This window comes from Mus caroli, unplaced genomic scaffold (assembly GCF_978045245.1).
Source record: "Mus caroli unplaced genomic scaffold, Mus_caroli_1 scaffold_9, whole genome shotgun sequence".
Lineage (NCBI taxonomy): Eukaryota > Metazoa > Chordata > Mammalia > Rodentia > Muridae > Mus > Mus caroli.
The window spans coordinates 51,248,255-51,262,646 of record NW_028227264.1 but is presented as its reverse complement, the minus strand read 5'-3'; the positions used below and the strand labels follow the sequence as shown (position 1 = coordinate 51,262,646).

Sequence of the window (14,392 nt, the reverse complement as noted above, 5' to 3'; positions counted from 1 at the left end):
TGCCAAAGCAACTGAAAGCAAAGAGAATTTTTAACATGAGAGCAGATTGGTTGGTTTTATAACAACTCAGTCTTTTCTCTCCAGACACTGCTACTTGGCCTGGTAGCAATGGTGTGGCAGACAATTGGCCATTGAGAGATCAATTTCAACATACAATAGACAGTTAATTTGAACATTTAAGTGCAGTACAAATCTGCATCCACACTATGCTTTCAACATGTGGACTTCTAGAACTGTGGAACTTTTAAGCCTTACCTGTACATCCTGAGAGGTTAATAGAACATCTGAGTTATGACTAGCATCTCACTGTATTTGAGTGAAGTGGGTGGATTTACTGGTGCTAAAACCAAGAGTGGTCATTCACATTGCCCTTCTCAATAGCTAGAAATATAACTTTCCTTTTCTAAGTTTATTACTTAAAGAGTTAAGAGGTTCAGTACAGTTTAGCATCTATCATGTCTGTGATGCTATGAGTATGATAAAAAGAAATCCATTTCTGTACTTATTCAAACACTGGGAATTTATTCATTGTTTATTGTCTATGAGCTGTGCACATCCCACCTTCAAAGGCCTTATGTACTCAAAAGGAAGAGGAAATGTGTATATGAACAACAACTATCATATGAAGTAGAAAGGGAGTACTGCCATAAGAAAAGTGATGAAGTCCTAATGCACTGGCCATTACCAAGATAAGGGGAAAGAAGGGAGCTCTCGTGGCACCTAGATGATTATCCCAGCAACCCTAGTCAATGAGCTTCCTAGTCAATGAGTCATAAGCTTCCTTCCACAGGTTGGACTGAATAATCCTGTGGACTATCCAGATGCAGATATGGTGAGAGGATAGTGGTGGAGATACAGGGTGAAGGAGTTTCTGTCTGCTCTTCTGATGGAAGGGGTTATAACGCAATTAAAAGCTCTGGAAACGTTCTTTGACTGAGATGCCATCTATTGAAGTTTCTGTTGTTTCAAACACAGGACTGAGACATTTCACCTAAGAAATCTAAAAGATCTAGAACATCCCTTCGGGGTTAAGAAATTTATCTGTCTTTAAAAGCCTTGCTTTTTGATATATTGAAAATGTTTCTTGGATAGTTATTAAATTTCTACAAACCTCAATTAGGGACTGGTAGAAACATCACGGTTAGCCAAGAGGTTATAGTATTAGAAGCATACTTCATAAGCATAAACTCAAGCCCATATGTCCAGATTCAAATGTATATAGGTGTGCTTTTTCTGGGTTCCACAAAGATAGACATTCAAGTTAGCTCCAAATAAAAAGCACAGTGCCTTTCTCTCATGTATAATAACTGTGAACCCCACTGACTCTCTTGGATGCTTTGTTGCTGTAGGTGTCTATCAACCCGTGGCAGACTCATGTCTGATTAGTAGTTGTAGCCTCTAGGTCAAGCTGGGGCTTTTTTAATCAGTGAAGGAATATTTATTCCTGTGGCTTCGGCTGTAGCTTGCAAAGAAGGTACAGACTGGCTGGCCTTTCCCTGTATCTGATGCTCTCTAATTCATTGCTCACTGAAAATTCAAGAAGTGTGGCCCCAGAATGCCTAAGGACTAATGAAAAGGATGAGGTACACCGAGGTTCTCATACACATTGCTTGCCTTTTGTGATTTGTCTCCGGGTTGGTACCTCACTGCACCCCAGGGAGCTGCTATTAGTTCTGCCTTGCTCATATCAGGAAGGAAAACAATCAGGGCTGAAGGCATTTTTTCTAGCTTTTTCTCAAAAAATAGAAAAAGCTGTGGAATATGCTCAGTGAGAAAAGTGGTGGTGGTGGTGGGGATTGCATCAGAGATACAGTTCTATGGACAGGGTCAGCACAAGCACTGGAAATGACTCTAACATGAGTTTATTTTAACTGCCAAGCTCTCAGGTTTGAAGAGACCCTTTCTTTGTATTTCATGACAGCGCTAGTTTAATCTGCTTGCTTTTTAGTACCAAGCGGTTGAGAAAGATGAATAATCTTTGGGCAAGAAGTCATAAAGCCGGTATTTCTACTGCAATGGTTCATATAGCTGAGTTGTAAAAATAGCATAGCAGTTAAATGTACCCAAATGTCATTGCTAATCTGTCTCAAAGTCAAAACTACCACCTATTCATTCTTTACAAGTCAAGAGATAAAAACCCAGGACTGTGTCTTTAGAATAAGAATTCTTATAAATCTCGTGTGATGGTGTCACTATCTCTCCTTTTACTTTGAGATAACGGAAGCAGTAGGATTTCTTCACGTTCAGTGTGCTATTTTATTATAATTTTCCCACATGGAAGACCTTTGTTAAAAACCGCTGTTAACTTTCTTTATCTTTCAATTATAACAGCAATGTTTAAAAAAATTTCCCAAACGTTCCACATTATTGGTCATTAGAGAAACACAAATTAAAAGTGCAATAAAACATTACTGTATACCTTTCCGGATGGTAAAATTAGAAAAAATGATAACACCACATGCTGGGTCAAATAGAAGTGAGACTACTCCTCTACTGGTGATGGGAATGGGTAGTGGTATAGCCAGCCCCTCTGGGAATTAAGTTGACAGTTCTAAATCTACATAGGCACTGATTGTACAACCAAGCAACAGGAGTTTTAAGCATTTATCCTAGAGGAGTGAATATTTTTGGTGATACAAAGAAAACACAGGGATGTTTATCATAGCTTTTGTTGACCCGTTTTAAAAGCTGAAAACCACAAAAATTTTCTTCACTTAAACAAACTCGTATATCCATATCATGGACTAATAACACAACACTAAAAAAAGCAAGCAAGCAAGCAAGCAGGCAAGCAAGACTATTACAGGTCAAATACTGTGTGATCTTATCTTATGTTTCTGCAGATAATATATACAATTAAGAACAAATTAGTAATTCCTGGCTGATGGGGGAGGGCTAGCTAGGATCAATGTGATCTCAGAGGAGTAGTTTGGAGAATTTTTTAGTGGTGATCAGACTGATCCATGTTCTGATATGTTTGTGGTTACATAAACATGTGTATAAGATCCTTCTGTCTGTTTCTCTTTCTGTCCTCTTCTACACACACTGTGTGTGCATGTGTGAGTGTGTGAGTGTGTGTGTGCATGCACACAACACATACAAGTTAAGGTAAATTTTAAAATGCAATACTTTCTTTAGCCTAGATAATAACAATGTCAATATCCTGGATTTGACATTATGTTAAGTCAGAAAATGTCACCACCAGGAAAGCTGTATGTAGTGTTCAAAGGATGCTATATGCTTCTGAAATTTCCTTCATATTTATAATCATTTAAGAATATGTTCACTTTCCCTTCAAGGCTCTATATAACAATTGTGATATTTAACCATAGGATTTGTGGACAAGCAGAAAGATAGGAATTGAGCAAGAAGTCATGCTCTCTGTCCTTTTTTCTACATATGTTTTGAAGAAGATAAGAAAACCAGAGTTTGTTCAGAAGCTTCCAGAGTGCTCTGGTATCTACCAGAGGGAGTTGCCAGCTTCCTCCTCTCACTGAAAAACCACAACACAATGTAAACCTAATGTTTTCTTTCTCAGCTTCCATTCCTTTGTGAAAATCTACAGCTTGAAGTCATTCTTTACATCACAACTAATGTCATCTTTGAACTTCAAAACTGTCCCATGGTAGTGTCAATTTAACACATTTGGTGGCTTCCTTCTGCTGTCAGCCTGAAGAGGTGAACCCTTCATATGGCCACTGAACTCTGCCTTCTCCTCCATCTGCCCCTGGGAAGTGTTCTTCCCATTCCTTGTCTGACCACAGGCACCCTGTCCTTGATACTGTCTCCTTACCATATGGCCTAGAACATGCGCCCTTTTTGCTGGACCCTGCTCCCTTTCAACTCATATTCTACTGTTACATCATAGTTCCACGCTCGATTTTTGGAAGAATCTTCCTTAATTCATTTCAATCAGAACATTTTCACAAATGTTCCAATAGAACCATGTTAATTTTGAGCTTGGACTGCCTCTGGGGACAGTGTTCTCGGGGAGGAGGGACTTTTTTCTCCTTTCAGGAGGTTAAAGAGGGGTTGAAGGGTGCTTGTGGGAAGGGGGAGCCAGGGCTGAAGCCAATTGAGCTCCCCCAGAAAGCTCTGGAGGGAGGCGAGAGTTAATTTTTGAGGGATGGAAAGGGTGAGGTTGAGGGGACATATTGACATAAGGGAAATCTCTGTTTTTAAAAATGCGATGGGAGGAATAAGTTGGATTTTGTGAGGGGCTATTTTGAATCCTAGGGCAGATAGGAAGGGTATTAGCTGGTCCTTAAGTTGGGAGGTGGAGGTGGAAGAGTCTCCCCAAACTAAAATATCATTCATGTAATGGTATGTATTGAGTCCTTTGTCTAAATAGGGTTCCAATGCAGTGGCTACAGCCTCCTGACAAATGGTTGGACTGTTAGCCATTCCCTGCGGGAGAGCAGTCCATTCATATCGTGAGGCTGGGCCATAGTTGTTAATGGGGGGTACTGAGAATGCAAAGCATTCACAGTCTCAGGGGTGAAGAGGGATGGAAAAAAAAGCAGTCTTTTATGTCTATTGCTAACTGGGGAACATTGGCAGGGATGGCTGAGATGTGGGGTAGCCCTCTTTGTGGGGAGCCCCAGACTCACATGACTTTGTTAATTGCCCTCAGATCTTGTATTAATCTCCATCCCCTTGAGCTCTTTTTTATAGCAAACACAAGGGTATTCTATGAACTGACTTGAGTTTTGCTGGGGGAGAAATGTTGCTTTTATTTTAATGAATCTGAGCTGGTAGAACAAGATTTAAAAATGCTCAAAGAACTCTGGGGGAACCTCTGGGCATGCTATACTCTTAACACCCCTATCCCTTGGTACTCTAACCCCTTGGTAGCCTGGGTTCTTCTCCTCCTTGGCCTCATTTTAGCCATTGGGGCCTTGCTTCTCTTGGCAGCCTGTCTCATTCAATTTCTAAAACAGCAGATGAGTAGCATTGCAAAAATCACTACCAATCAGGTCTTGGTTCAGTATCAAGCTGTTCCTGACATAGGAGACAGACACCTCTCCTTTATAAAAAGAAAAGGGGGATTTGTGGGGCAGTGAGCTACACATAGACAGCCTGGTCTCCAGTTGAACATAGGTCTTGAACCCCGAGAGACTCAATGGGTGGTGATTTCCACCTACATGGGATGGAAGGTGTCCAGACCCCTGGCTCCTGTTGAAGTTACCGATCCCACAGCTCCCACAGGAGAGGTGTGTGTCTATCAGTCATGTAGAAACAACAACAAGCCTTTTCCACATGCAAATAAGGTTTTCCCCAAACTCTCAGTCCAAGCCAATGAGAGGTACCTGCTGTCGAACCCTGAATCACCCCAAAACTATAATAAATCCTATCCAGGAAATTAAAGGTGTACGAGAACTACTCTGTCATCTGAGTCTTTTGTTCCAAGAGCTGTAACACTTGGGAAGAGATCTTCTCTCCCAAAGAGCCACCTGAGGTCCTGCCACACTCCTCACTGGATAGTCCGCTTCTCATTGGCTCAGCCTGACCCGACTCAGTGCAGAGCAGCTTGGAGTTACAAAGGGACCTGGAAGGCAAGGTAGAGACTTCGTCTCCCTGCCTGCACTCGCTTCCCTTCTGCTGGAACCCTTGCACCAGGCCTAGCCAGAGATCTCTGTGGAAAACTTCTGGTACCCAGGCCCACACTTTTCCTTTGTGTTCAAGCCTTCATAGATGTTCCAGAAGTCTCTAAATTTATGTAGGAAACTGTTGGGAATTTCTGTGCCCCCAAATGCTAGAGATTGATGCAGTTTAATTAACCTCTTTAAAAATATTGATTATCCAGTATGCGTTGGATTTCAACTAGGAGCTAGAACATCAAAGATGAAAAAAAACTGTTTGCAGTAAAAGATCTTGAGTTCAGTGAGTTAGAGACACATGCGTTTATTCTTAGGAAAGAAACTGTGAAAATGGAGCAGGAGCAAAGTATGATGGGAGCATAGGAGCCAGTGGAATCCTTCTCACAGTGGAGCTCATAGAACTGAGGTAGGAGCTAAATTAGATATAAGGGCTTTGCAGCTGGTCCTCCTGCATCCATCTGTCTCACTCACAATATGTGACAGAGATATAATTGGGTGAGACTGACCCAGTCCTCACTTGGGTGGAGTGTTATCTTAATAAACTGTTAGTAGCAAGCTAACTAAGAAACATTTTTCTCTCTATAATAAACCGATGAAAGAAATCTCATTGCTTATTAATTCAAGGAGTCCACATCTCAGCCAATTTGTTCTTAATATTCCAATATTTCCTTGGCTACTTGTATGGTCCAATCAGAGTAGACTTATAGGCTTTTGCTCATTAGTTATGGGCCCATGCTTTATTCATTTGTTTGTTTGTTTATTTATCTATTTATTTGTCTTTCACTGGTCGTGAGTTAAGAAGCATATGGCTCTGATTTGTGATGGCAGAGATCTACCTTATAACCCCAACAAGGGCCTGCAGTAGGATGAGCCAGAAGGGTCAGAAAAGGGAGAGATAGATGCCATCATTAAGACATTTGACCAGCTGTGCTGAAGACTGCTCCTTCTCTAAATGCTCTATATAAGACCCCAAATAGTTCTTTACCATTAAAGATAGGTTTTTTTTTTTTGCACTTTCAATTAATATATGATTTGAAAGCATCTTGAATGTAGAAAGGGTTTTAAAATGAGAAACATATCAATAGCTAGAAGACCAAGGGAGAAATATCTCCCAAGTAATAGAAAAGGCTTGGCCAGAGTTATTTAAAAACTGTTTCTCTCTCTCTCTCTCTCTCTCTCTCTCTCTCTCTCTCTCTCTCTCTCTCCTTCCCTGACCCACTCTGTGTCTTCTGTAAGATGTGTTTAAAGAAGTTTTTAAATGTGGGGCAGCTGCACTGGAAGACATCCTATTCTTATACCTTATTTCTAGCTGTTAAAGACTAGACAAAGAAAAGACATTGCTTCCAGCTAAAGAAGCTAATGAAAATGTGGGACTCAGAAAACTAAATATACTGAATACCCAATTGTCACATTTGCAGAAAATGTTGCTAATGATTTTTGTTTCCATGATTTTAAAAAATAATTGTCATTGAAAACAGATAAAAGATTTTTAAAATGGAATTTACAATAAAGTACCCATTTCAAAAGCCTATTTTATTTATATTCACTATGTACATTGTTAGTGTAACTAGGATGTATCTAAAGGTTTCTCCATTTTAAAGCCACAAATGATCACTGTTGAAGGGAAGACAAGTGCTTAATTATTCTCCAGTTAGAGCTTGTAACTCTCTTGTGTGTTTTCTTAGTTTGCTGATATTTAAAAAAAAATCAGAGAAAATGTAAATGGGAAATCTTATAACCATATTAGATGCATATATTTCTAAAGGCTAATTTATGTATGATTTATAAATTATTCTAACAAGTCACAGTTCCTGCTTTAAAGATGCCTAAAATCTTACCAAGAATATAGGATGTGAGCATGTTGAAATATATCTTAATCAAAAGTAGTATATATCATGCTTGGGGCATCTTGGAAATTGTTTTTCTATAGATGAAATGGTAAAAAGGAAAATGTGGAAATAGGACATTCAATTTCCAGATGCAGCAGCTCTTATACCTGGATAAAAGGGGGGTCCTTAAAGAGCAAAGATGCCATATGAATAATTTTATAAATGGCAGTGCTAGAGAATGCATGCAGGAACTCTGGGTCTTCTCCATCTGGACATTAGCTTCCAATGTCAACCCAAAAGCCACAGGATTTTAAAGGCTAATTTCAGAGGGCCTGTTCAGGTTTTCTCTACTGGTTCACTTCTTGCTGCAGTATGCATCTTCACTGGAATTCACAAATGCTCTCAGAATGCAAGATGTGTGTGGAAATGGGCTAGGCCCAGGGGTCAGATATTTCAGACAGCATGAATGCTTGCTTTGCAACCAGGATAACCTGGAGTTGATTCCCAGCATCCTTGGGCTTGGTGGTCAGTCAGCATAGCCTGAGTAAGTTCAGGTCAAAATAAAAGTAGGTGGTGCCTGAGGAATGACACCCAAGGTGGTCCTCAGACCTCCACATTCAGCATGTGGACCTGCATGTGTTCACACACAGGTATCGGGAATAAATACAAACTGCATCTGGCCATCATCCAGAAAAATGTGAGTTACTTTTATCTTAAGCTATCTACTATAGTTTGTACATTTATGCCATCCAAAACTTATGTAAATGTTTAATTGCTGTTGCAAGAGTATGTAGAGATCAAGGGTCATTAAGAGGTAATTAGACCACCAGTGCTCTACCATCACTGGTGAGATCAGAGACATTATCCAGTGCAGCGGGAGAAGGGGTGATCTATCTCCCACTCGTGATTGTTTTCACTCATTGATACTGAATTTCTCAGTCTCTAGTACAGCAATCTAATCATTCTGTACTCAAATGTACTCATTTTCCATTATTCTATCATAGCAAGAAAAGTAGACCAAGAAATCATCTTTGAAATTCTTATGAAAATTAGGAATGTGACTAAATAGAAAAGGGGAACAAGGTTTAGGTCACTTCTCATCCCAGTCTGCGGTGTCCATATCGACTCAGGTATTTGTGTATTTGTATATTTGTGTATTCAATTAAACCATTGTAGCTGCAAGACATACAAAAAGAATGACCAACATCAAATCTCAGCTCATGCTCATTGGTGAATGTTTTGCTTTTGTGATGGAATTTTGGAACAGCTGTGAAATCAATAATATTTCTACACAAAGAAAAATGAGGGTAAAACAAATGCAATCAAACTGATTGGAGTAGCAAGGAAAATGAGTAGCCAGTAATTATAAAAGCTAGATTAAGCTGGTATTTGTATTTGTGTATATGAATGCATGTATGTATAGGTGTGAAGAAATGGGAGAGAAAGAGACATAAACAAAGTTGTTATCTTCATACATATCTCATATTCTGAGAATTTCATTTTTATCCATTTATGGAAAAACCATTTCCCTTCAGATTTAATAGTCAATGCATTTTAAAAAGCTAAAAGATTATTAAGCAGCTTGCTTATTTAATCAAAGTCTATTAACATTCTAAAAAAAGTTAAGTTGTGATGAAACCAGATTTATTTTTATACTTATTAATAATTCTCCTGCTGACACAAGATTATTTGGCAGCATTCAAATCCATGAATTATTTTTTTGCATTGTAAATGATTATTTTGGTATATTTAGAACAAAGAGGAAAAAGCTGTCTAATTATACCCGATTTAGGAAAAATTAATGACAGATAAATGGAGTTTAATTTTTTTTAAATGATCTACCTCAAGACTCAGTTATACCATTCAGGAATATACCCAAAGGACACTGCATCCTACAACTACATGTGGTAAACTATGTTCATTGTGATTTTTATCCATAATAGCCAGAAACTAGAAGCAACTTAGATGTCCCTCAGTAGAAGAATTGATAAAAAAAAATGTAGTAATGTACACAATGAAGTATTACACAACTGTTTTTCAAAATGGCATAACGAAATTCATAGGCAAATGGATGGAACTAGAAAAAATAATCTTGAGTGGGGTAATCCAAACCCAGAAAGACAAATATGGTATGTACTCCCTTAGAAGTAGATACTAGCTGTTAAGTAAATGATAATCAAGCTACAGTCCATGTACACAGAGAAGTTATGTAAAGAGAAGGGTTCTACAGAGACACATAGATCTCCTTTGGAAGAGGAAGTTGAATAGATTCCACAAGTGCACAGAAAGTATCAGGGGTGGGAGATGGATAGATGGGGAGAGTATGGGGAGAGTGACTGGAACTGGGAGCAATTTGATGGGGATTGTGGGAACCTAGTGGGATGGAAACTTCCTGCAATCCATGAAGGTGACTCTCATGAGATCTCCTAGTAATGGGTGATTCAGATTCTGAACTGGCCATTTGTAGCTAGACAAGGCTTCCAGTCAAGGGACTGTTGAGATTTTAGCTAAAGAGGTCCCTAAATAACCCAGGTTGATGCTAGGACAACAGGTTGCTCTCTGAAGACTGACAGCTGGTCCCATTTCCAAGGACAACATCCATACAGCTCATTGAAAGTGGAGAAGTCAACCTGGTGCTGGCTTGGAGCCTTTACCCCATGTTCTAGCTTCTTTGATGTGGGAAGGCAGCCTGCAGGCTACAGAAAGAGAAACCTGGACATCAACAGAGCCACAAAAACCTTCTACCTACAATCTGTCCTGCCTGCAAGATATGCTGAGGCATTGGTTGTACAGAACTCGTGGGACTGATCAATGTCTGGTTTAATTTGAGGTCCACCCACAAAAGAGAGCTCATGCCTTCAGATACCTAGATGTCCAGTAACTGGAAACTGGATAGCCCAGAGACCTAGGGTACAACCAAACACAACTGAAATAAAAATCGATGAAATAATTCATAAAGATATTCTGCTATACTTGTACATCTGTGCTGTGTCTAGTCATCATCAGAGAGGTTTCCTCTTGGAGAAGATGGTAGCATGCAGAGACCCACAACCAGACATCATGGAGAGAGTTCAAATTGGAGGTTTCCATTGGGACCCTTCTCTCAGGATTCAAGGAACCCTAGGAAGTGGGGAGGAAAGACTGCAGAAATCAGAGTGGTCAATGACACCAGGAGAACTGGCCCAGTGCATCAATCAAGCAGGGCTTGTATGGGTTCAGTGAGTTGGAAAAGATGCAAAGAGCCTACATGAGTTTGCACAAGGTTCTCTGAGTACCTGTTATGGTATCTGTTTGGTATTTTTTTGTAGGACTCCTAACAGTGAAAGCAAGTATATCTCTGAATCTTTGCCCTGTTTTGAAACTTTCTTTTTTCTATTGGGTTGCCTTGTCCAATCTTGATACGAGTGTTTTCTTATTGACTAAAGGCCTTGACTTTCATTTTTTCCTTTTTGTGTCTGTTGTTACTTGGAGACTTGCTCTATTTTGAAGAAGTAGATCTGGAGGACGGAGGATGTGGGGAAGAGCTAGGAGGAGTGGAGGGAGGGGAAACTGTGGATGGGATGTATTGTGTGAGAGAAGAATCTATTTTCAACAAAAAAGTAAAATTAAAAAAGAAAAGGGAGACCCATTGTGTAGTATACAGATTTCTAAGAAATTAAGCCCAAAGTGTGCTATATCCAGAAAGTTGAGAGGACCCTTCATTACCTGGACACTGGTCAGAGTTGTGTACTGGTAAGCCTTGACCACCAGGTAATTAGCTTCCAAGTCTATGAGTCCAAGGATCATATACTTCCACCATCTTCGTCGTAAAATTGCCAGGAGGTTTTCTTCTCCTATACAAAGAAAAAAATGGCTGAAGTTCTTGACATATAACATATTACATAGTTAGATCTCTAAAATATTGTTGCATTATGTACCTACATATGTTTTTTTTTACTATATACTTACCCAATAATTTAGTGGGTTCATCTATCAAAGACTTATGCATTACTTAGGAAATAGTCTTTATGGTCACTTTCAGGGCTCCAAATTAGCTTCTATACCAGATACACTGGATAGATCATTGTTTACCATGGGATTTTTTTTTACAGATATATGAAAGAATAATTTAATTGTTTCATTAGAAAAGTGAAAAAAATGAATGCAAAAGGTTGCATTGCACAAAAAACTGAAAGCATGATGAATTTCAAAAGTCTGCTAAAACAAATACAGACAAAAAAGAGCAGATATTGGAATAGCTTTGTGTGTGGCAGTAGGTCTGTACTAAGGCTCCAAGACGGTATCCAGAATATTCTTTTGCTTGACTATCTATGTGTAATCTAGAGATGTGTGAGTGATGTAGAAAGAAAGCTTTAGGATGGAGAAGACCACAACCTGACCCTTGTCTCTGTGCTGCCAACAATTGCATCACCTTGTCTTATATTCAGAGCACCTGAGCAGACTTTAGATATCTTCATTCTTATTGTCATATCTATTCCAGATTGAAATAAATCTTATTCATCAAAGTAGCCTGGTCATGATTACACACAGTTCTTTGAGTTCATCTCAGAAGTCTTCACAATGTTGAATATTCAGAATCTCTGAGTGAATAATGTTGATATATGTGACTTATTATATATAATAAATTATTTCAAAATATAGATGTTTAAAACAAGAACCCTTTATTGTGCTATAGTTTTAAGGGGGTAAGAATCTAGATGCAACTTAGCCAGGCAAACTATTAGCTAGGGTGAGGTCTCATCTGAAGGGCTGAAGAGAAGGGGGCTTCCTAACAAGGAAGCACCCTCCTTTGGCTGTAGGAAGCTTCCCCACAGGGGACTTTTCAGGGTGCTGTCTCAAAGCCAGTGGTGAGCTTTCTTCCAGAAATGGAAAGGGAGATTATGTTTCATATAACCTCACCCCCAAAGTGACATTTCTACCCTATTCAATTCACTAGAAACCTAAGTCTAGCCTCACCTAAGGAGGATGAACTTATTAAGTATGTAAATACCAGGTTCCAGGAGCATTGGAGACTCTATTTGAGGTTGCCTGCCACTGGCTTAATCTGTTACTGATTCCCAAGGGCCTATCTTCCTTTGAGACAGACACGGAGATTTGAAGACCTCATTTTTTTTTTTTTTTATGAGTGGCCTTTCCAAATTCATAGAGACTCTGAACACTAAGCTTTCAGGTTATCAGAGGCTGCAAGAGTATAATATATATGTATATGTATAATATATATGCATATGTATATGAAGGGTACTTTGCTCTTTGCCACACTTCTAACAGTGGAGGCTTTTATCATGCTAAAACTCTGTCTTAATGAGCCATATATTTTAATATATTGCCTCAATTCATTTAAATTTTATTATCTATCTATCTATCTATCATCTATCTATCTATCATCTATGTGCCTACCCCTCTTCCCAACCATCCAATATACAGTTGCTTCTCTTTAGTTCTTTCAGGGCACTGAGACTTCTTAGAAATTGCTTCTTCACTGTATTGAGGGTTTGGTGGTGGTAGCATTAAACCCTCACTCACATATGTATCTATCATGCTTAACGTACTGATATATAGTCAGTTAAATGTTTTGAAATGATTGAAACAAAGAACAGAGAAAAGTGTGAAGTGCTAGCTATCTGAAGATGTCAAGAGGCTGCTGTGGAATGTGAATTACTCTACTGATTTTGCAATTGAGTCTAGAGTCAGAGGATGTGATCCCAGGGTTGGTCCTCATAGCAGTAATCTGTCCAATGCCCATGCACAGCACTTCCAGCTTCTTGTCTACGCATTGTCTAAATCTACATTTACGTCAAGATTGATTTTGTAACCAGTGACTCTCCATTGACTGAATAGGCCTATCATCTTTGGACAAAACCCAAAATCCAACATCTTAGAAAATTTAATTGGTGTTTGGCAAGCAAGGGGTGGTCACTATCCTAATATTAAACTCTGGCACTTACAGTTTATTGATGCCCATTCCTAGAGTAACTAGTGCTAAGAATGTCAAAAACATACAGCTGGAGCATGGAAAAGTTTCCTTGGATCAGAGAATAGTCATTCTCTGTTGTCTGATTTCTTTTAAGTGCTGCTCCCTCTTCTTGGGTACTTGTGGTAGTTTGAATGAGATTGGCCCCCATAAGCTCATATATTTACATGCCAGCTGATGAGATATTGGGAATAATTAGATGTGACTTTGCTGGAGGATGTATATCACTAAGGGTGGGCATTGAGGCTTTAGAAGCCCATACCAGGCCCAATGTCTGTCTCTTTTATTCTGCTGCCTGTGGATCAGGATATTAAGAAGTTCTTAGTTATTTTCCAGCACCATGTCTGCCTGCAAGCTGCCATACCATTTGTTATAATTATAATGATGAAAATCAATTAATCTTTTGAAACTGTAAGAAAGCATCCAATTAAATACTTCCTTTGATAAGAGTTGCTTTGGTCACAGTGCCTCTATTTAGCAATAGAACAGTGATTAGGATAGAAGTTGTATTAGGGAGTAGTTTATTGCTGTGACAAACCTGACCATATTGCTTGTTGGTGGAATGTGGACTTTGGATTATAAGCAGCCTTAGTTGGCCATACAAGTAGGAACATGAGCAGTGGTGTGGAGGACAACATGGGGACACAGATCAAGATGTTTCAGAGAGGAAAAATATTAGTAAGTGGCCAAGAGACTATTTTTATGATATTTTGACAAAGAATGTGGCCTCCTTCTGCCCTTGTCCTAAAAAGTTGCCAGAGACTAAGTTGAAGAATGTTGAATTAGTGGTGTTGGCAAAGGAGATTTCAAGGCATCCTAGTATTGACTGTGCATGTGGCTATTAGTGATCACTCTTATGAACATTTATAATGGAAAACAAACCAAAACCAAAATTAAACAGGGTAAAAAGAAATACAAAATGCACAGTTTGAAGGGAAAAGGAACACCAAAAAATATAATCTTGGGAAGCAAGTCCAGTGCACAAGAAGACA

General features: G+C 39.1%; 1 protein-coding gene across 2 annotated transcripts in view; it reads right to left on the bottom strand.

Moving 5' to 3' along the window:
- Nucleotides 1-14,392, bottom strand: part of Slc35f1 (solute carrier family 35 member F1) — a 465,583-nt gene that overhangs the window by 89,497 nt on the left and 361,694 nt on the right. For both annotated transcript variants that reach the window (XM_085842809.1, XM_021174621.3), the window contains exon 3: nt 11,135-11,262. In XM_085842809.1, the coding sequence (XP_085698935.1) occupies nt 11,135-11,262 (128 nt within the window). The remainder of the gene's footprint in view (nt 1-11,134; nt 11,263-14,392) is intronic.